We start from the raw sequence: 16,403 nt of genomic DNA, 5'->3' as shown, positions 1-16,403 counted from the left end.
ACGGGGTGGAGCGCCCTCTGGTGGTAATGATGAGCACTCTCACTGGTGATCATGACGGATATAGAGAATAACTTCATGCTCAAACAGCAACATCATACACTAAAGAAAGATAAACATGTGCAAAAAACATAATTTGTGGAAATTTCCACCACAGAATAAAACATTTTAAAAGATAATTGCGACATTTTATCCCACAATTACGAGTTTATATCTCGCAATTCTGACTTTATTTCTCGGAATTGCGAGTTTGCATCTTCTGCGAGATATAAAGTCACAATTCTGACTTCGCAATTGCAAGTTTATATCACGCAATTCTGACTTTATAACCTTTTTTATTCTGTGGCGGAAACAAGCTTCCATAATAACTGGACCCTTTTAAAATTAAAGTGAAACTGGAAAATAGAAGCATAAATAAAATAATAAAAAGTCTAATTTGTTTTTAAAATGTTTTAAAAACTTAAGATTAGTAAATACTGTAGAAGTAGTTCATTGTTAGTTCATGTTAAGTCTTATTGTAAAGTGTTACCAAAAAAACATGTCAAATATTAACAAGAACTATAATAGTATCTTAATGATGCTGTGCAGGCGTACGAGGAGGAGGAACTTCTTCGGCTGGTGTATTATGGAGGCGTGGATCCGTCTCTGCGTAAAGAGGTCTGGCCGTTTCTCTTAGGCCACTATCACTTCACCATGAGCCTCGACGAACGCAAAGAGGTGAGCGAACGTGACTCTGATCGGCAGAACGAGACCAGAGCAGAAGCAGCAGAACCGTGCTGTAGGGCTGTCAAAATGGCTGAAAAGCTCAATTCGAATGTCTTTGTTAAATATTAGCAAAATTCAAATTATTTTCGAATTCTAAAGGCATTACTTAATTTTAAGAGAAAAAAAGTACTGTAGTCTCCTTTGCCCACAAGAGGGCGCAAGCGAGCGCAAAAAGCAAATATAAACCAAATCAAGCATCGCATATTTAAATTAAATGACATGACATTCACTTTTTAAAATGTGCATGCATGGAAAATTAGGTTACAATAGTGCATAAACTGTGTTTGTGCATCAGTAACCTGAGAAAACACTCTTCAACAGACGCGTAATGAACTACATGAACACTAAATAGTAAACTGGCCTTCAGAAACACACTTCTACTCACTACATCTACATATAGTTCATCAGAAACACCAGATGCTCATCTTGATCTGAGCGAGTGCTGAGCGCTTCTGTTGACAGTGTCTCAGCTGATGAAAACACACGCTCAGCTCTGACCGATGTGTAGGTTTGGGCAAGTGTGTCGTTGCATGATTTTTCCCACAATCTGAGAGGGTTTTCATCTGCATGCCTTTTCCCGCCATTTTTCAAATTAGCAACGCAGCCGCAGCGCTGTACACTGGAGAAGCTAACAAACATTGGCCCTGTCCCAAATGGCGCACTTCATGCGGACTTTCGGTCTCGTGGACTTAAATTGCGCGTGCTCGCCGAGTCTACGAGTCCGTCCCATTCAGCATTGTAACGCTCTGAAGTGTGCTCAGCAGCGCCCCTTTTGTACCCTTGAAGCGGTCTTCCACGAAGCCCGCATAGATGCAGGCTCCACACACTTTATCTACCCAGGAGTCCTTGCGAAAGGCCAATCAGACAATGGATGGGAGGAGATTTCGCTCACTGATAATTGTTGACATGGCTGAGAAGAAAATATTACGTTTTTTATGACCTAGATGTACATTTTACCAGTTGTTACCTACAGTTTATACAAACATTATGGTCATCGAGCAGTGGTTGATGTCTCAGACATAATAATAGTGCGTTGGATAATACGATCACATTATGATTCATTAAATAAATAGAACCGAATGTCAGGGCTTTACTGAGTCATATGTAAACATAGTATGATTATTGAAACCTGTAAATTCATCTGAAACTCATGCACATTTTCATTATGTGTTAAAATTGTAATCTTAGTTCAAATGGAACATTATGTATTATTATGTACAACTGTATACATCATTTAAATAAGCATGATGTATATTTTGTCTAATGCCCAGGTGGCATGCACAATATAAAGAACTGTAAGATTAGGCTGTGTAGTGGACATGGAGATGAGACGTCGAAGCGCAAAAATGTGATTTCTTCTGTCCAACGACAACCAGACCGTTATTTCCGGCGTGACGATCGAGTCTGTCCCAAAAATACCTCTCAATGCACCCTCGTGGACTCACGCCAAGAGCCCTATAGGTGTGCACTACATGATGTCACCAAAGTGTGGACTCTGAGGAAGTCCACAAGTCCGGAGTGTGCCATTTGGGACAGGGCCATAAACCACGTCAGTTACGTCATCATCATGTCTCACGCGACTCTTGACCCACCAAAAATTAGAATGTGCAGTTTTTTTGTTTTTAAATACGACGAATATTTAAAAATTTGCATTTTTATTTGACAGCCCTACCTGGTAATCTTGAATCAGAAAAACTTCCTCTTGCAGCATCTTTTCTCTTCTCTGATGACGAGGGCGGGGCAACCTGTCACTCACATGAGATCAGCCAATAGCAAACCACAACCATCCAATCAAATTCCCTGCAGTTTAAAAAAAAAAATGTTTTATCGAATTTTAATTGACAGCCCTATAATCCTCTCTCTAGGTGGACGAGCAGATTAGAGCGTGTTACGAGCAGACCATGAGCGAGTGGTTGGGATGTGAAGCCATCGTGCGCCAGCGAGAGAAGGAACAACACGCCGTCGCTCTGGCCAAATGCGCGTCGGGCGCCAACGTGGACAGCGGATCCCGCCAGGACTCCACCATCAGCACGGATGTATGTGTTTACGCTCGAGTCGCCTACGCATATCAGATGCACAGTGATGTTTGCATGCAGATTTACTGTGTTTCTCTCTCTCTCCAGTCGTCTCAGAGCAGCGGCTCCGATAAACAGAGTCACGCCGGATCACACAGCGACTCCAACAGCAGCACTCGGGTGAGACGGCATCGCATTAAACACCACGATTAACTAGGGGTCTAACAATATATCGTGTCACAATATATCGCAATACAAAAATGCAACAATATTTTGCATTTACTATCCAATTATCCCAATTTACCATCCAACAACGTGGATAGTAAAAATCTATGGAAAGCATATGGGTAGCAATATCCAATTTGAAATGTAATATGCAAAATGACAATCTATATTTACATTTACATTTTCCATTACATTTGTGCAAAGTTGGTGCAAAATGAAAAATCAATTATATAATTTGCATTTTCCAATTCATACACTAGTTTAAATATGTAAATGTTTATGGGGCGGGACGTGTTCGGCTCGGAATGCATTCTCAATTTGCACATTGAATTTTGCTACATTCATTGCTGGACATTTAATGAACGTGCAATCGCAAGTGTCTTAACTGTGAGTGTAAATGCAATTAAGAAAAATAACATTTAAATGATAATTTTGCTACAGTTTTTGCTTGAACATATTAAACATATCTAATCATTTCTGTAGTACATTTTAATTTTGCAACTTATGATGCATTAAAATATGTATTAAATTTACATATTAAAACTAGTGCATGAAATGACAAATGTAAATTATATAATTGAATTATCATTTTGCACCAACGTTGCACAAATGTCATGGAAAATTTCAATTTAAATACAGACATGCATTGTCATTTTGCATAATATTGCTACCCATATGCTTCCATAAAATTCTGTATTGTGTGTAGTTCTGTGTGAGAGAAGAAAAATTCAAGTTTTAGTGTCAGTACTACATTAAACTGCTATATATAATGTATAATAATGCAATGGGGGAATATTTGTGGGTCCTGATAATGCCAAATGTCTGATGTTACCAGTAAAAAATGGCCTACATTATTTTCAGCTTCAGAATCATGAATATTGATATTCTGGTGTTTCTATAGTGCATTGGGTTTCAGCACCAAGTCCAAGCCTATTCATTTACACACACAATGTAATATCAAATTTAGCATTTGAAATCAACAGTACATTTTTCTTAACCTTTTACCAAGTATCACAATAATATGGTATGGTGAGTTCAGTATCGTGATATGAGGGTATCGTTACACCCCTACGATTAACCTGTTACAGAAGACGGTGTTATTGCTCAGAGGACGTTTTTTTGTTTTTTTTTGTGCTTTAAAGCTACACTGTGTGATATTTTCCCCCCATCTAGCGGTGAAATTGTATATGACTACCCAGTGAACATTAGTTTCTGTTCCTTTAAATTCCGAGGGCGTTTTAACTCCTACGGTGGCCGTATTATTCCAAGACTAACATGGCTTCCAGTTCGACTTCGTCCAATTGCGCCTTTAAAACTATCACCTGTGATCCGTCGCAGCACAGATTTATTTTACAAGGTAAACAATACTTTTTCACCATTGACGCGAGGAAAAGTAACGCAAGTTCTACTAGAGGTCGTTCTGGCGTTATGCACAGCCATGCTATGGTTAGACAAGCAACTATAAAACTTCGAATTGACACAAATAGGCTGGATTACCTGTCGAGGAGAAAGCAGGCAACCTCGGCGTCCGTTTTAAAATCTTTGCTCCTCATGAGCTCTTTCCATCTGGGAAAAGTAACTCCAGTATTGACTTTGGTCTTGCTGATTTGCCTGTCGCGTTGACGTTTTAATTCTCTCTTTCTTGGCGACTTTGTTATATGTCCTCGAGAACAGGCGTGATCCTCCATCAGCAATCTTTCAAATCTGCCGGCAGTCGTGAGTAATCTCCCCCTCGCATTCGTCTCTGTGTCACTGAGTGTAAAGCGCGAAAGGCGAAGCTTGAATTTCCAGGTATGTCCCTCTTTGGCTAATGTAGTTTCAAGATGGAGGCGCAACATGGCTGCCGCCATTCGAGTGACTCGCTCGTATGTATTATAAATGGCAGATTCTACGCTTACGAGAATACTTTATTGGTTGGTGGAAGTAATTACACATGAATGAGCACATATACTTTTGATAGAACAAAGTGTTTTTTGCTAAGAATCTAAGAATCTTTTTTGCTAAGTTACACAGTGTAGCTTTAAGTTTCAACTTAGTCTCAGATGGTTCTTCTTAAAAAAGGAGAAATAAATCAGTCTCAAATGTGACATTCAGTGTGAACAGATATAAATTGAATGGAAAGCAGCCTCAATCATTTGAGCTTTAAATTTTGGTAAGAAATGTTTGAGATCTCGGACTTTTGAAATAAAAAGTTTAATTTTAAGTTTAAAAAAAACAGTAATAAAAAAATATTTAGAGATTATAAAAATTAATATATAAAGAATTTAATAAAAAAAAAAAATTCAATATCGTTCTGAATAATCGGCTATCAGTCGATATCGTTCTGTATAATCGGCTGTCGGTATCGGCGGAGAAATGTAATATCGGTGAATCTCTATGTATTATTGTTCTGTCTTTCAGCTGTGCTGGTTTTATGTTTTCTGATTTTGCTTCTCCTGTCTATTTTGACCATCCTCAGGTGTTTGGGTCTGTCGATGAGGTCGACCCGATTGAATCTGAGCCCAAACCAAAAGACGAGAAGCCACAGCCCAAAATCCCAAACGGCACTCTCCCGAATTGCACTAGTTCTCCAGACTCCGGTCACCCGTCGTCTCGTAACTTCTCCGTGACTTCAGCGCTCTCAGACGGCTCTCCGAGCACAGAGGAGACGTCCACACAAGAGCCCAAAACCACAACTCGAGACCCGCCATCACAACATCAGACTGACCTGGAGAAGAAGGCCAACGAGGATCCACCAGAAAACAGCTCGGCTTCTCGGGATACGGTCAAAGATGCTGTGGTTTCACTAACAGAGAGTGTCCGTTCAGAAGGCGAGTCAGTAAAGCCTCTAGAAAGTGAGACTTCTGAAACATCTGGGACTGAAATGCATCAGGAAGTCGATTCAGTGAAAGATAAAGACACGACTAAGGAAAACACAGAAGCTAAAATGCAACCCAGTGCAATAAACTCTGAAGAAAATGAAAAATGTGAACTTGGTTCTTTAAAAGATCCTGTTGAAGAAATAACAACAAAATCCTCAGAGTCAAAGGAGGTTGAGATTGAAGTCGATTCAGTGAAAGATAAAGACACGACTAAAGAAAACACAGAAGCTGAAATGCAAACCAGTGCAAAAAAATCTGCAGAAAATGAAAGTAAATGTGAACTTGGTTCTTTAAAAGATCCTGCTGAAGAAATAACAACAAAATCCTCAGAGCCAAAGGAGGTTGAGATTGAAGGATGTGCGTCTTCAACGTCTGGAGAGGAAAACTCAAAATCAAAGACTGATAAAGAAACCGATTTGAGAGTAAACGAAGGCCGGGATGACACAAAACCCGATGAATGTTCACAGAATGTGACCGAATGTGAAGCTGAAACCATCAGCACACCGCAAACAATCAACTGGGACTCTGATCACACCATTAACAGATCATTAATCAAACAAATCACCGAATCCGAGTCGGAAAGCTGCGGTCCCATCACTTCCCAATCAAAACAATCTCCAGACATGTCTGACGACTCGCCGTCGGCTCTGGAAATGGAGGAGATCGCTTCATCCGTGGTTTACATGTCCTCAGACACTCACATATCCCGGACTCCTCTGATGCTGGCTCGTCCCGTAAACTCTCCGATGGGAACGCCTGCGCTGGAGCTCTGCATGGAGCCGGGCGTCAACACCACTCCCGAGGGAACAGACTCCGCGCTCTCGGACGAGGAACCGGAGATCGACAACTTATTCCCCAAACCAGACTCTCTCGCGGTCACGGGGGACAAGATCGACATCGCGTCTCCAGTGTCGTCCATCGGGACAACGTACTCGGTATGTCAGCTAAAACATTCTCAGTTAAGGGATCGTTCGGGAGGGAAAAAATGCTTGGTCTTGCCCCAAAACATTATTTTAGTTTAGTTTATGACTATTTTTGTATGAGAACTGTGTTTTTGGTCTTTGTATTTGGTTACTGTTTTTTTTTTTTTTTGCTCTCTTTTTTTGTCTTTTTTGTATGTTTGTGTTTCTTTACAGTTTTTTTTGGCCTTTGTATTTTTATATTTGTTTTATCTTTTTTTAAATTTACTCTCTTTGTATGTTTGTGTTCGTTTTCTGGTCTTTCTTTGTATGTTTGTGTTTCTTTACAGTGTGTTTTTAATTTATTTTTATATTTGTTCACTGTTTATTTGCTCTCTCTTATGTTTGTGTTTGTTTACTGTTTTTTTGGCCTTTGTATTTTTTTTATTTGTTTACTGTTTTTTTTTTTTTTTGCTCTCTTTGTGTGTTTGTTTTCTGGTCTTTGTATGTTTGTGTTTGTTTTCTGGTCTTTGTATGTTTGTGTTTCTTTACTGTGTTTTTGTATGTTTGTGTTTCTTTACTGTGTTTTTGTTGTTGTATTTTTTATATTTGTTCACTTTTTTTGCTTTTTTGTATGTTTGTGTTCGTTTACCGTGTTTTTGTCTTTGTAATTTTGTGTTTGTTTACGTATTTTTTTGCATGTTTGTGTTTTTTTTGGCCTTTGTATTTTTGTGTTTGTTTACTTTTTGTATACTTGGTTGTTTACTGTTTTTTGTCTTTATATATTTATTTGTTTACTGTTTTTTGCTTTGTAAGTTTGTTTGTTTACTGTTATTGTCTTTCTTTGTATTTTTATTTGTTTATTGTTTGTTGTGTTTGTTTTCTGTCAAAAACAGCATCATGAAAGTATCTTATCTGGCTCATAATACTATATTTCAAGTCTTCTATAGTCATATGATGCTTTGTGTTAGGAACAGACCCACATTTTGTAAATTTTTGCACAATTTAAACCTCCTTTTGTGAAGAAATAAATACATTTTTGGGAGAACTGTTCCACTATTAGTGTGCGATCTTCAAAGACATTTTTTCTTCTCGTCTCTTTTACAGCAGGAGCTGGTAGACCTGTACACACTCAATCTACATCGCATTGACAAAGATGTCCAGCGATGTGACAGAAACTATTGGTATTTTACCCCCACAAACCTGGAGAAACTGCGTAACATTATGTGCAGGTAAAATATAAAGCTGATTGTGATGTTTTTTATATTTTAGTTTAATGTATACCATTCAAATGTTCGGGATCAAAGTCTATTCTGCTCACTAAAGGTGCAGAATAGAAATACAGTAAAATTACAGTAACAATTTGATTAAAAACAGTAAAAAGTGAAATATGATTAGAATTTAAAACAGCTGTTTTCTATGTGAATATATAGTAAAGTGTCATTTATTCCTGTGATCAAAGCTGAATTTTCAGCATCATTACTCCAGTCTTCAGTGTCACATGATCCTTCAGAAATCATTCTAATATGATGATTTGATGCTCAAGAAACATTTATGATTATTATCAATGTTGAAAACAGTTTTTTTGTGGAAACCATGATAAAAAAAAATTAATTCAGGATTCTCTGACGAATAAAAACTTCAAAAGAACATAAAAAAAGAAATCTTTTGTAACATTGTTACAAAAAAATGCCTTTGTCACTTTTGATCAATTTATTGCATCCTTATTGCTAAATAAATGATTAATTACTTTGAAAAAAATACTTTTCTTGAATGGTAAGAAATAAATCTGCAGCATTACACTTATTTACTTCTCATCTGAAATCAAATGAGAATGTTATCATGTTTTTGTGTCCTAAGTTATGTGTGGCAGCACCTTGACATTGGATACGTCCAGGGAATGTGTGACTTACTAGCGCCGCTGCTGGTCATCCTGGATGATGGTACAATAACCTTAAGTCTATTTACTCCAGTGACCCATATGTTCTGTTTAATTATAAAAATGAATATTTTTCCCTCTGAAATCTGATTGGACATAGATAACTTGTTGGGGAAATTATTTATTGTGATTTTTAATAGAATTATTTGTTGAACAATGGTGTATTTTATTATATTGCTGTTGCCAATATTTAATAAAAGCATTGGAGGTTTTTTAGGCACTATGTTTCATGCTGTGCCTAAAAAAACACTTAAAACCATTGTGATTTAAAGTCCCCCTGTGGTTGAAATCCAGCTTTTAATGTTGTTAATATGTCCATGTGGTGTTTTTAATGTGCTTTAAGACAAACCATGTGTAAATTCATAAGTCGACAGCATTGCTGAGTATTTTCTCCTTAAAACTGCAGTGAACCAAAGACAGTCTCAAAAACACGCTTTGAAATCGCTGGTGTTTCTGACGTCACAAACTACCTTGTAACCAATCAGATCAACGTGTGATCGTCAACCAGTGGATCTCTGAGCTGAGTGAGTGAGTGGAGGCGGGGCTCATTTGCATATTCATAGAACCGCGAATACTAAATGAGGCGAGGCTGTCGAGTTACATTCAAGCTATTTTAAGCCATGAAGAATATTTTATTCAAGGAAAAAACATTTAAATATGTCATTTTGGTGATCAAAGATCAGTTTTAAGGGATAAAATGATCGACTACAGGGGGACTTTAACTAAAGCAATGTGACTGTTATATTACCAAGTGAAAAATATTTCTGAATCGTCTGGTTTAAATGTAGAGGCCATGGCTTTCAGCTGCTTCACTGAGCTCATGAAACGAATGAACCAGAACTTCCCTCATGGAGGAGCCATGGACACACACTTCGCCAACATGCGTTCCCTCATCCAGGTTTTACCCACAATCACACGCACTTATTAAACACATTTCTGCTGATGTTTTAGTGAAGTGTGTGTGTGTGTGTTTCATGATTCTGTCACACCTCTTCAGATCCTGGACTCGGAGCTCTTTGAGCTGATGCAGCAGAACGGAGACTACACACACTTCTACTTCTGCTACCGCTGGTTCCTCCTGGACTTCAAGAGAGGTGAGCGCATCGACGCCACACTGCAAAAACATCTGGAAAACAAAATGAAAACACTAATAAATAATCAATATTACATGCTTAGTAAATAAATATTAAATCCTAAATAAATATACTAAAATACCCATTTTAAGGCGAGACACTACAGGGAAAACCATAGTTTATGCACCAGTCAGTTTTTAGATTTTTGGGATATTTTGCATCCATAACTTTCAGACTAGTGGAAAGCAAACATCCAAAATACAGAAGTTTTTATTTTATTGCATTTTATTAATTTGCGTCTAGATTTCAATTGTCATAAATAGCCTATATTTAAAGCGTTTATTTCTCCACTTCAGTATCACATACACACACACCAAACTTTACAGATTTATTCCTATCTATATTATGATTTTTACTGAGGGGTTTGTTCATATGTTATTTGCCTGATGTTATTACTAAAAACATGGTAATAATGTATTTTTTTCTCCACTTCACCAGCACTTAAACTAAACTTTACAGATTTATTCCTATTTAATTCTGAAGGTTTTATTGAGGGGTTTGTTCATATATCATTTGCCTGATTTTATTTAATATTTTATAACTAAAAACTCTGCCATATCTTTAAAGAGTTTTTTTCTCCACTTCAGCAGCACTTACACACACCAAACGTTACAGTTTTATTCCTATCTAGTCTATATTCTGATTGTTTTTACTGAGGGTTTGGTCATATATAATTTGCCTGATATTATTTATTTTATTTTATTCATAAAAACGTGGTGAACATTTTTTTTTTTCTGGCTGTTGGTAGTATTTTCTTATTTATAGAATGATAAAAAGAGAAATCCAAAATCCCCTCAGTAAAAACCTTTAACTCTAAATCAAATTTGCAATTCATTTTGGTGCCACTAGTGCTGCAAAACTTCCCATTTAAAGAAATCTGATGCACTTAAAGTGAGTGAATCCTTTTTTTTTACCTCTTTTTTTGTAAGAAATGGTGTATGATGACGTGTTCTCTGTGTGGGAGACCATCTGGGCCGCCCGTTACGCTTCCTCTGAGCACTTTGTGCTCTTCATCGCGCTGGCGTTGGTTGAGCTGTACCGAGACATTATCCTGGAGAACAACATGGATTTCACAGACATCATCAAGTTCTTTAACGGTGAGCTGACTATAGGAGGATCTTTGTTGACATCTTTGTACGCATGCGCGAGTGGTTGTGTGGCAACAAAACAAACAGTATTGCGGGCAGTAAAGACGCGACGAGCACTTTCAAGAGAGTTAGCGGGCGAAATCCACTATATATAAGCACTTTAACATCTGAAGACCGGAGGAGGTTTGGAGAGAAGCTCAAAATTTGTATTGGTGACAAAATCGAAGTTATTCAAAGCCCATATGAGATCTGGGATGACAAAAAACGTTGGTCCGACTTGCCCGTGTCTTGGCCACCAATCTGCTGGGGAGACATTTATTCTTATTTAATAGAAACCCCTGGACCCTTCACTCATGAAAGATTAAAGGCTTTCAAAAGTCTGGAGGCCTATGATTATTTTGTTTTTTCAAAAAGTTGGGCCGATCTTTTCTGCCAAACAGAAAGCAGTGATCGTGCTAAAAGCAGAGGTTAGAACAGCCTTTTCTTTTGCTTTTAAGTTTTGCGATCCAGAATAGCCCATTTTGATGTGAGGAACATAGTCTGGGTGCTGTGGATCGCGGTTTGGGACACCTGAATCAGAACGCGAAAACATATGACTCGGTTGATTTGACTCAGTTTTTTTTTTTTTTTTTATTCAATCTACTATATAAATACATAGTCACTAGACTTAGGCCTACCATGAACAAAATGAGCCTCACAAACTCGATCAGTAACGTTAGCTGCAGGAATCCAGGCTTTCTTCGGAGCGTCCAGGTTCAATCGCCTAATTGCACGCAACCATTTCTTTCGTTTTTCGCGATCCTTTTCGGAGGGAATTCGAAAAAACTTTTTATCAGGCCCCCAACGAGCCGTACAATCGACCACACAGCAAGAGTGAACCATCCTCTTCTCTAAATCCTCCTCCAAACGTGCAAAACAATCAAATTAGAGGTATCTAGCGGTGTTTCCTGCCACACGATTCCCATGATGCAACGCGACAAACATAAACAATGACGTCACAAAAGATCCGCCTATTAAACATCTATCAAATGCAGTGATGCAAAATCCCAAATAGCGGTTTTCTTCCACCTATTTTTATGCAAATTTTGGGTTAAAACTGCAGGATGGAAATGCCAAGATGCGCACAACTTCTAAAAATGCATGAAGAATATTTTTTTTTATCCAAAAACTATGATTGAAACACATTTACCAAATAAATGCCTCGAATGTGCAAAAAAAAAAAAAAAAAAAACCTGCGCAACTTTTGCGATCAGAGGATGCGATTGGATAACTGGACTAACCAGCGGACCAATCGCATCGCAGCATCTCAAATGTTGGTTTGATCATTCTGAAGTGCCAGTCTGTCATCTGAATGATTTAGTATAATTACCTCCCAGAAGCGTCTCACACGATTGCGTTCACAAACACCAGCATCCGAACACAAGATAACATGACGTCACGATTAACTATTTCGTTCCCTTGATTTGCTATATCATGAGCACAATTTTTTAATTGATGGAACAAATTTGTATATTGTGCACACAATGTACTTTTTTTGTCTTGCATGTTATGTGCGGATCATTTATAATGAATATAAAATAGCCCCAGTGGCTTTTGCACCAAAATATTTTGCAGATATTTTGCACCAAAAGTCACAGGTAGTTAAACACGTGGGATTGAAACTCCTCCTCCAATGTTTATTGCGATATTCCAATTTTGTGCATATGTTAAAGGGGTGCTATAATGCCCTTTTCACAAGATGTAAAATAAATCTCTGATGTCCCCAGAGTGTGTGTGTGAAGTTTTAGCTCAAAATATCCCACAGATATTTTTATATAGCATGTTAATATTGTCAATTTTTGAGGGTGAGCAAAAACGCACCGTTTTTGTCTGTCCCTTTAAATGCAAATGAGCTGCTGCTCCCGGCACAGGGGGCGGAGCTTCAACAGCTTGCACTCACACAGACATGCACTGAAAATTTCAATGAACTTTTATGTTCAAACTGGAGTCAGACAATGATGGAGAGACTCAAGAAGAAGTGACAACATGTAGAAGCAACAGGACATTTCTGAATGGTTAGTTGATGAGTTTATGTAGCTTATGTGTAGTTATCTTCTAGTCATTGATTAGCATATTCTGTCCTGATAATCTATAAATTGTGTGCGGGGTGCGGGGTTTATGTAAATTCTAGGGTTGGTGATGTCACTAACCCGGGAGGAATGTGGTGTAGTCTCTACCAGCTGTTTGTTGTAGTCCTTAAAAAGCTATTTCTTTAAAAGTAAATTTCTCCCTTTGCTTTGAACTTTGAGCGTTGTAAGTTTGCAGATGTTGTTTATGCTCTACAGCAACTGAAGTTACAAAAAAAAAAATCATATCATATTCAAGCACTCCCAACTTTGGATGTAAACATAGCTAACGACATGCTGTTGCTCATTATGTCTTCATATAGAAATGGCTGAACATCATGATGTCCCAAAGCTGCTGGTCATGGCCCGAGACCTGGTGCACAAGGTCCAGATCCTGATCGAGAACAAGTGAACAACTTCCTCATCATTCTGCCTACCATTATCCATCTAAAGATGCTCTGTGTCTGTTTTTGGCCATTTTGAGAAAACAAAACCTTCAGCTACGGTAAATGCCAAACCAGTGTTTTAATCTCCCCAGATCTTAATATTATAATATAGAGTATAAATATTGAAATAGGAAGTTGGGACGGGATATATCAGTGTTTTTTAAACAGCCAATAGCCCATTTGACTGGAAAAAATTAGTGTACGATGAGAAACTTTTTAATGCCCTATACATAAAGTTTATTTAGTCAGATTAGCACTAACATGTCAATGGACTCAAAGACATAATCTGCAAGCCACAAAACACTGATTTTGATTTTATGGGGTCTGTAAAAGTAAATATGACTAGAATATATCAGAGATTAAGAAGATTATTAAATAAAAATAGAGAATAGTTTTATACAAGATCATGGATTTAAACAAATGGCTATGAAATATATAAAGATGATCTATGAATGGCAGTGATGTGTGACTCAATGACTCAGATTTTCTAAAAGCACAAAGTATTAAAAAATAATGCTGTATATTTATTTATTTTTTAAATGTGTGACAATTAGACACTCGTTATTGCAGAGATGTTTAGCGTACTTCACACATCACTACACGATATTTGCACGGAAAAATTGACGGCACCTTCAGTCAGGTTTATCAGACTCACGTGGGGATGAACGTGAATTATTGTCATTTCCAGCAGGGTGAAAATCAGCTCATATTTGACCTCTAAATTCAAAGGGAAAAAAATAAGAAATTAAATTTGCATTCTACTTTTAGGAGCATTAGGGTTATTGTATATTTGCAAATAAATACTATCTTGATGTATAAATCTAAATCATAATTTTTTATATAGTCACATTACAGTAATGAAAAAGAAATTATACAGGGATGCACCGATATGAACATTTTGGCCGATACCAATAATTCTTTATATTTGAAAGCCGATAACCGATATATTGGGCGATACCGATAATTCTTTATATTTGAAAGCCGATAACCGATATATTGGCCGTCACCGATAATTCTTTATATTTGAAAGCCGATAACCGATATATTGGGCGATACCGATAATTCTTTATATTTGAAAGCCGATAACCGATATATTGGCCGACACCGATAATTCTTTATATTTGAAAGCCGATAACCGATATATTGTCCGATACCGATAATTCTTTATATTTGAAAGCCGATAACCGATATATTGGTCGATACCGATAATTCTTTCGATTTGAACGCCGATAACCGATATATTGTCCGATACCGATAATTCTTTCGATTTGAACGCCGATAACCGATATATTGTCCGATACCGATAATTCTTTATATTTGAAAGCCGATAACCAATATATTGGCCGATACCGATAATTCTTTAGATTTGAAAGCCGATAACCGATATATTGGCCGATACCGATAATTCTTTATATTTGAAAGCCGATAACCGATATATTGGCCGATACCGATAATTCTTTATATTTGAAAGCCGATAACCGAAATATTGGCCATTAAATCTAAATCCAAAGCTTTATATCAGCTTTATTACAAAAACAAAAGTCTCACCATTAAAAGCCATGACCCAAGCACACAATTATGATATTCTCATAATTTTATGTAGCCGATATGACAGACTTGGGCTGCACATGTTGCACTGAACTCTATTTTCCTGTTTTGAAGTGATTCTAATCATATTTCAAGCAAATCATAACCATGTTGAACAGTGCACATCTGAAGAGTAAAGGAAATAATCCATTATTTATCGGCTTTAATATATCGGCCAAATTCTCTTATTGGGAAGAAAATTATAACATTAAAACATGTCGTCCGATACCGATGTGGTAGCCGATATATCGTGCATCCCTAAAATTATACAATAAACACAAAGGAAAAACTAAGAAATTAAATTTGCATTCTTTCAAGAGCATTAAAATGTTTGCTTATTTACGAAACTATAGTAAATCATTATTGTAATACATTTTTTATTTAAATGAGCAAAAAAGCTGATCGAAATCATAAATGTATATTGCAGTAATGAAGATTTTATTTATTTTGACAGTAAAATGATATTAAAAATATGCTGAATTTTCTTTATGCAAAAAAATAAACTAATTTATTTCTTTTGATTTTGGGGTCAAATGTGACCTGGACACGTTCACTCATTTAGCATCAGGTTTTTTGCCCCAGCGTCTTCGTCACTCAGATAATCTGTTGTGCTGCTACACAATGACGAACCTCACTCAGTGAACCAACTTTACTGTAAAAAACAACCGATATTCATTTCTATTGATCTTTTTGCCTTAAGTTTCTCTGTTCAGGGACGTGTGTGGTGGGCGCTTGTCATGAAGTTCATGTTTATCTGAGACAGTATATGCCATATAGGTGTGTGTGTGTGTGTGTGTGTGTGTGTGTGTGTGTGTGTGTGTGTGTGTGTGTGTGTGTGTGTGTGTGTGTGTGTGTACAGATGTGCTCTACTACCAGCAGTCAAACTTTTGTAAGGTGTCCCAAACTTTTAGCACTTGTTAGATTTGATGTGATTGTAGTAACCTGCTAAAACACGTGTGATCCAGAGCGATTGGATGAAGTGCCAGTGTCATCTACACTAATTCCCCTCCATCATATGATCTCTTTATCATCTATCTCTATATATATTACTGTTTAATGCCCTGTAACATTAGCTTACATTGAATGATGCTGTATGTAGCTCACAATATAACAATATCTACAAATGTTGGACGTGTGAATTGTAAAAACTTTAACTGATCAATGTATTTGGGCTCACAGCCTCAGTGACACGAACTACAGACAACATTAGACACAAAGATTTGTTGAAATTGTATTGGAAACCTATATATTTTTATTGTACTCTGTGAAACTATATAGTATATTGTCAGAACTGCGTGCTGCATATGATATAATCTGTATTATAATATTTAATAAATGTATGT

At 37.1% G+C, this 16,403-nt stretch overlaps 1 protein-coding gene across 2 annotated transcripts in view; it reads left to right on the top strand.

The window, feature by feature from the left end:
* Positions 1–16,403, top strand: part of sgsm1b (small G protein signaling modulator 1b) — a 38,451-nt gene extending 22,048 nt beyond the window's left edge. The window contains exons 16-26 of one of the 2 annotated variants that reach the window (XR_014202507.1): positions 586–714; positions 2,628–2,798; positions 2,886–2,957; positions 5,461–6,798; positions 7,870–7,994; positions 8,623–8,705; positions 9,490–9,599; positions 9,699–9,795; positions 10,764–10,931; positions 13,351–15,879; positions 15,920–16,403. Coding sequence is in view for 1 of the 2 variants with exons in the window: in XM_082158612.1 (XP_082014738.1) it covers positions 586–714; positions 2,628–2,798; positions 2,886–2,957; positions 5,461–6,798; positions 7,870–7,994; positions 8,623–8,705; positions 9,490–9,599; positions 9,699–9,795; positions 10,764–10,931; positions 13,351–13,439 (2,382 nt within the window). In the remaining variant the exon portion in view is untranslated. Of the gene's footprint in view, positions 1–585; positions 715–2,627; positions 2,799–2,885; positions 2,958–5,460; positions 6,799–7,869; positions 7,995–8,622; positions 8,706–9,489; positions 9,600–9,698; positions 9,796–10,763; positions 10,932–13,350 lie in introns of both variants that reach the window. The other variant, XM_082158612.1, reaches the window with a different exon arrangement.

This window comes from Leuciscus leuciscus (assembly GCF_965113295.1).
Source record: "Leuciscus leuciscus genome assembly, chromosome: 24".
NCBI lineage: Eukaryota > Metazoa > Chordata > Actinopteri > Cypriniformes > Leuciscidae > Leuciscus > Leuciscus leuciscus.
Note: the sequence above shows the minus strand (reverse complement) of the source record. Positions and strands in the feature narration are given on the sequence as shown.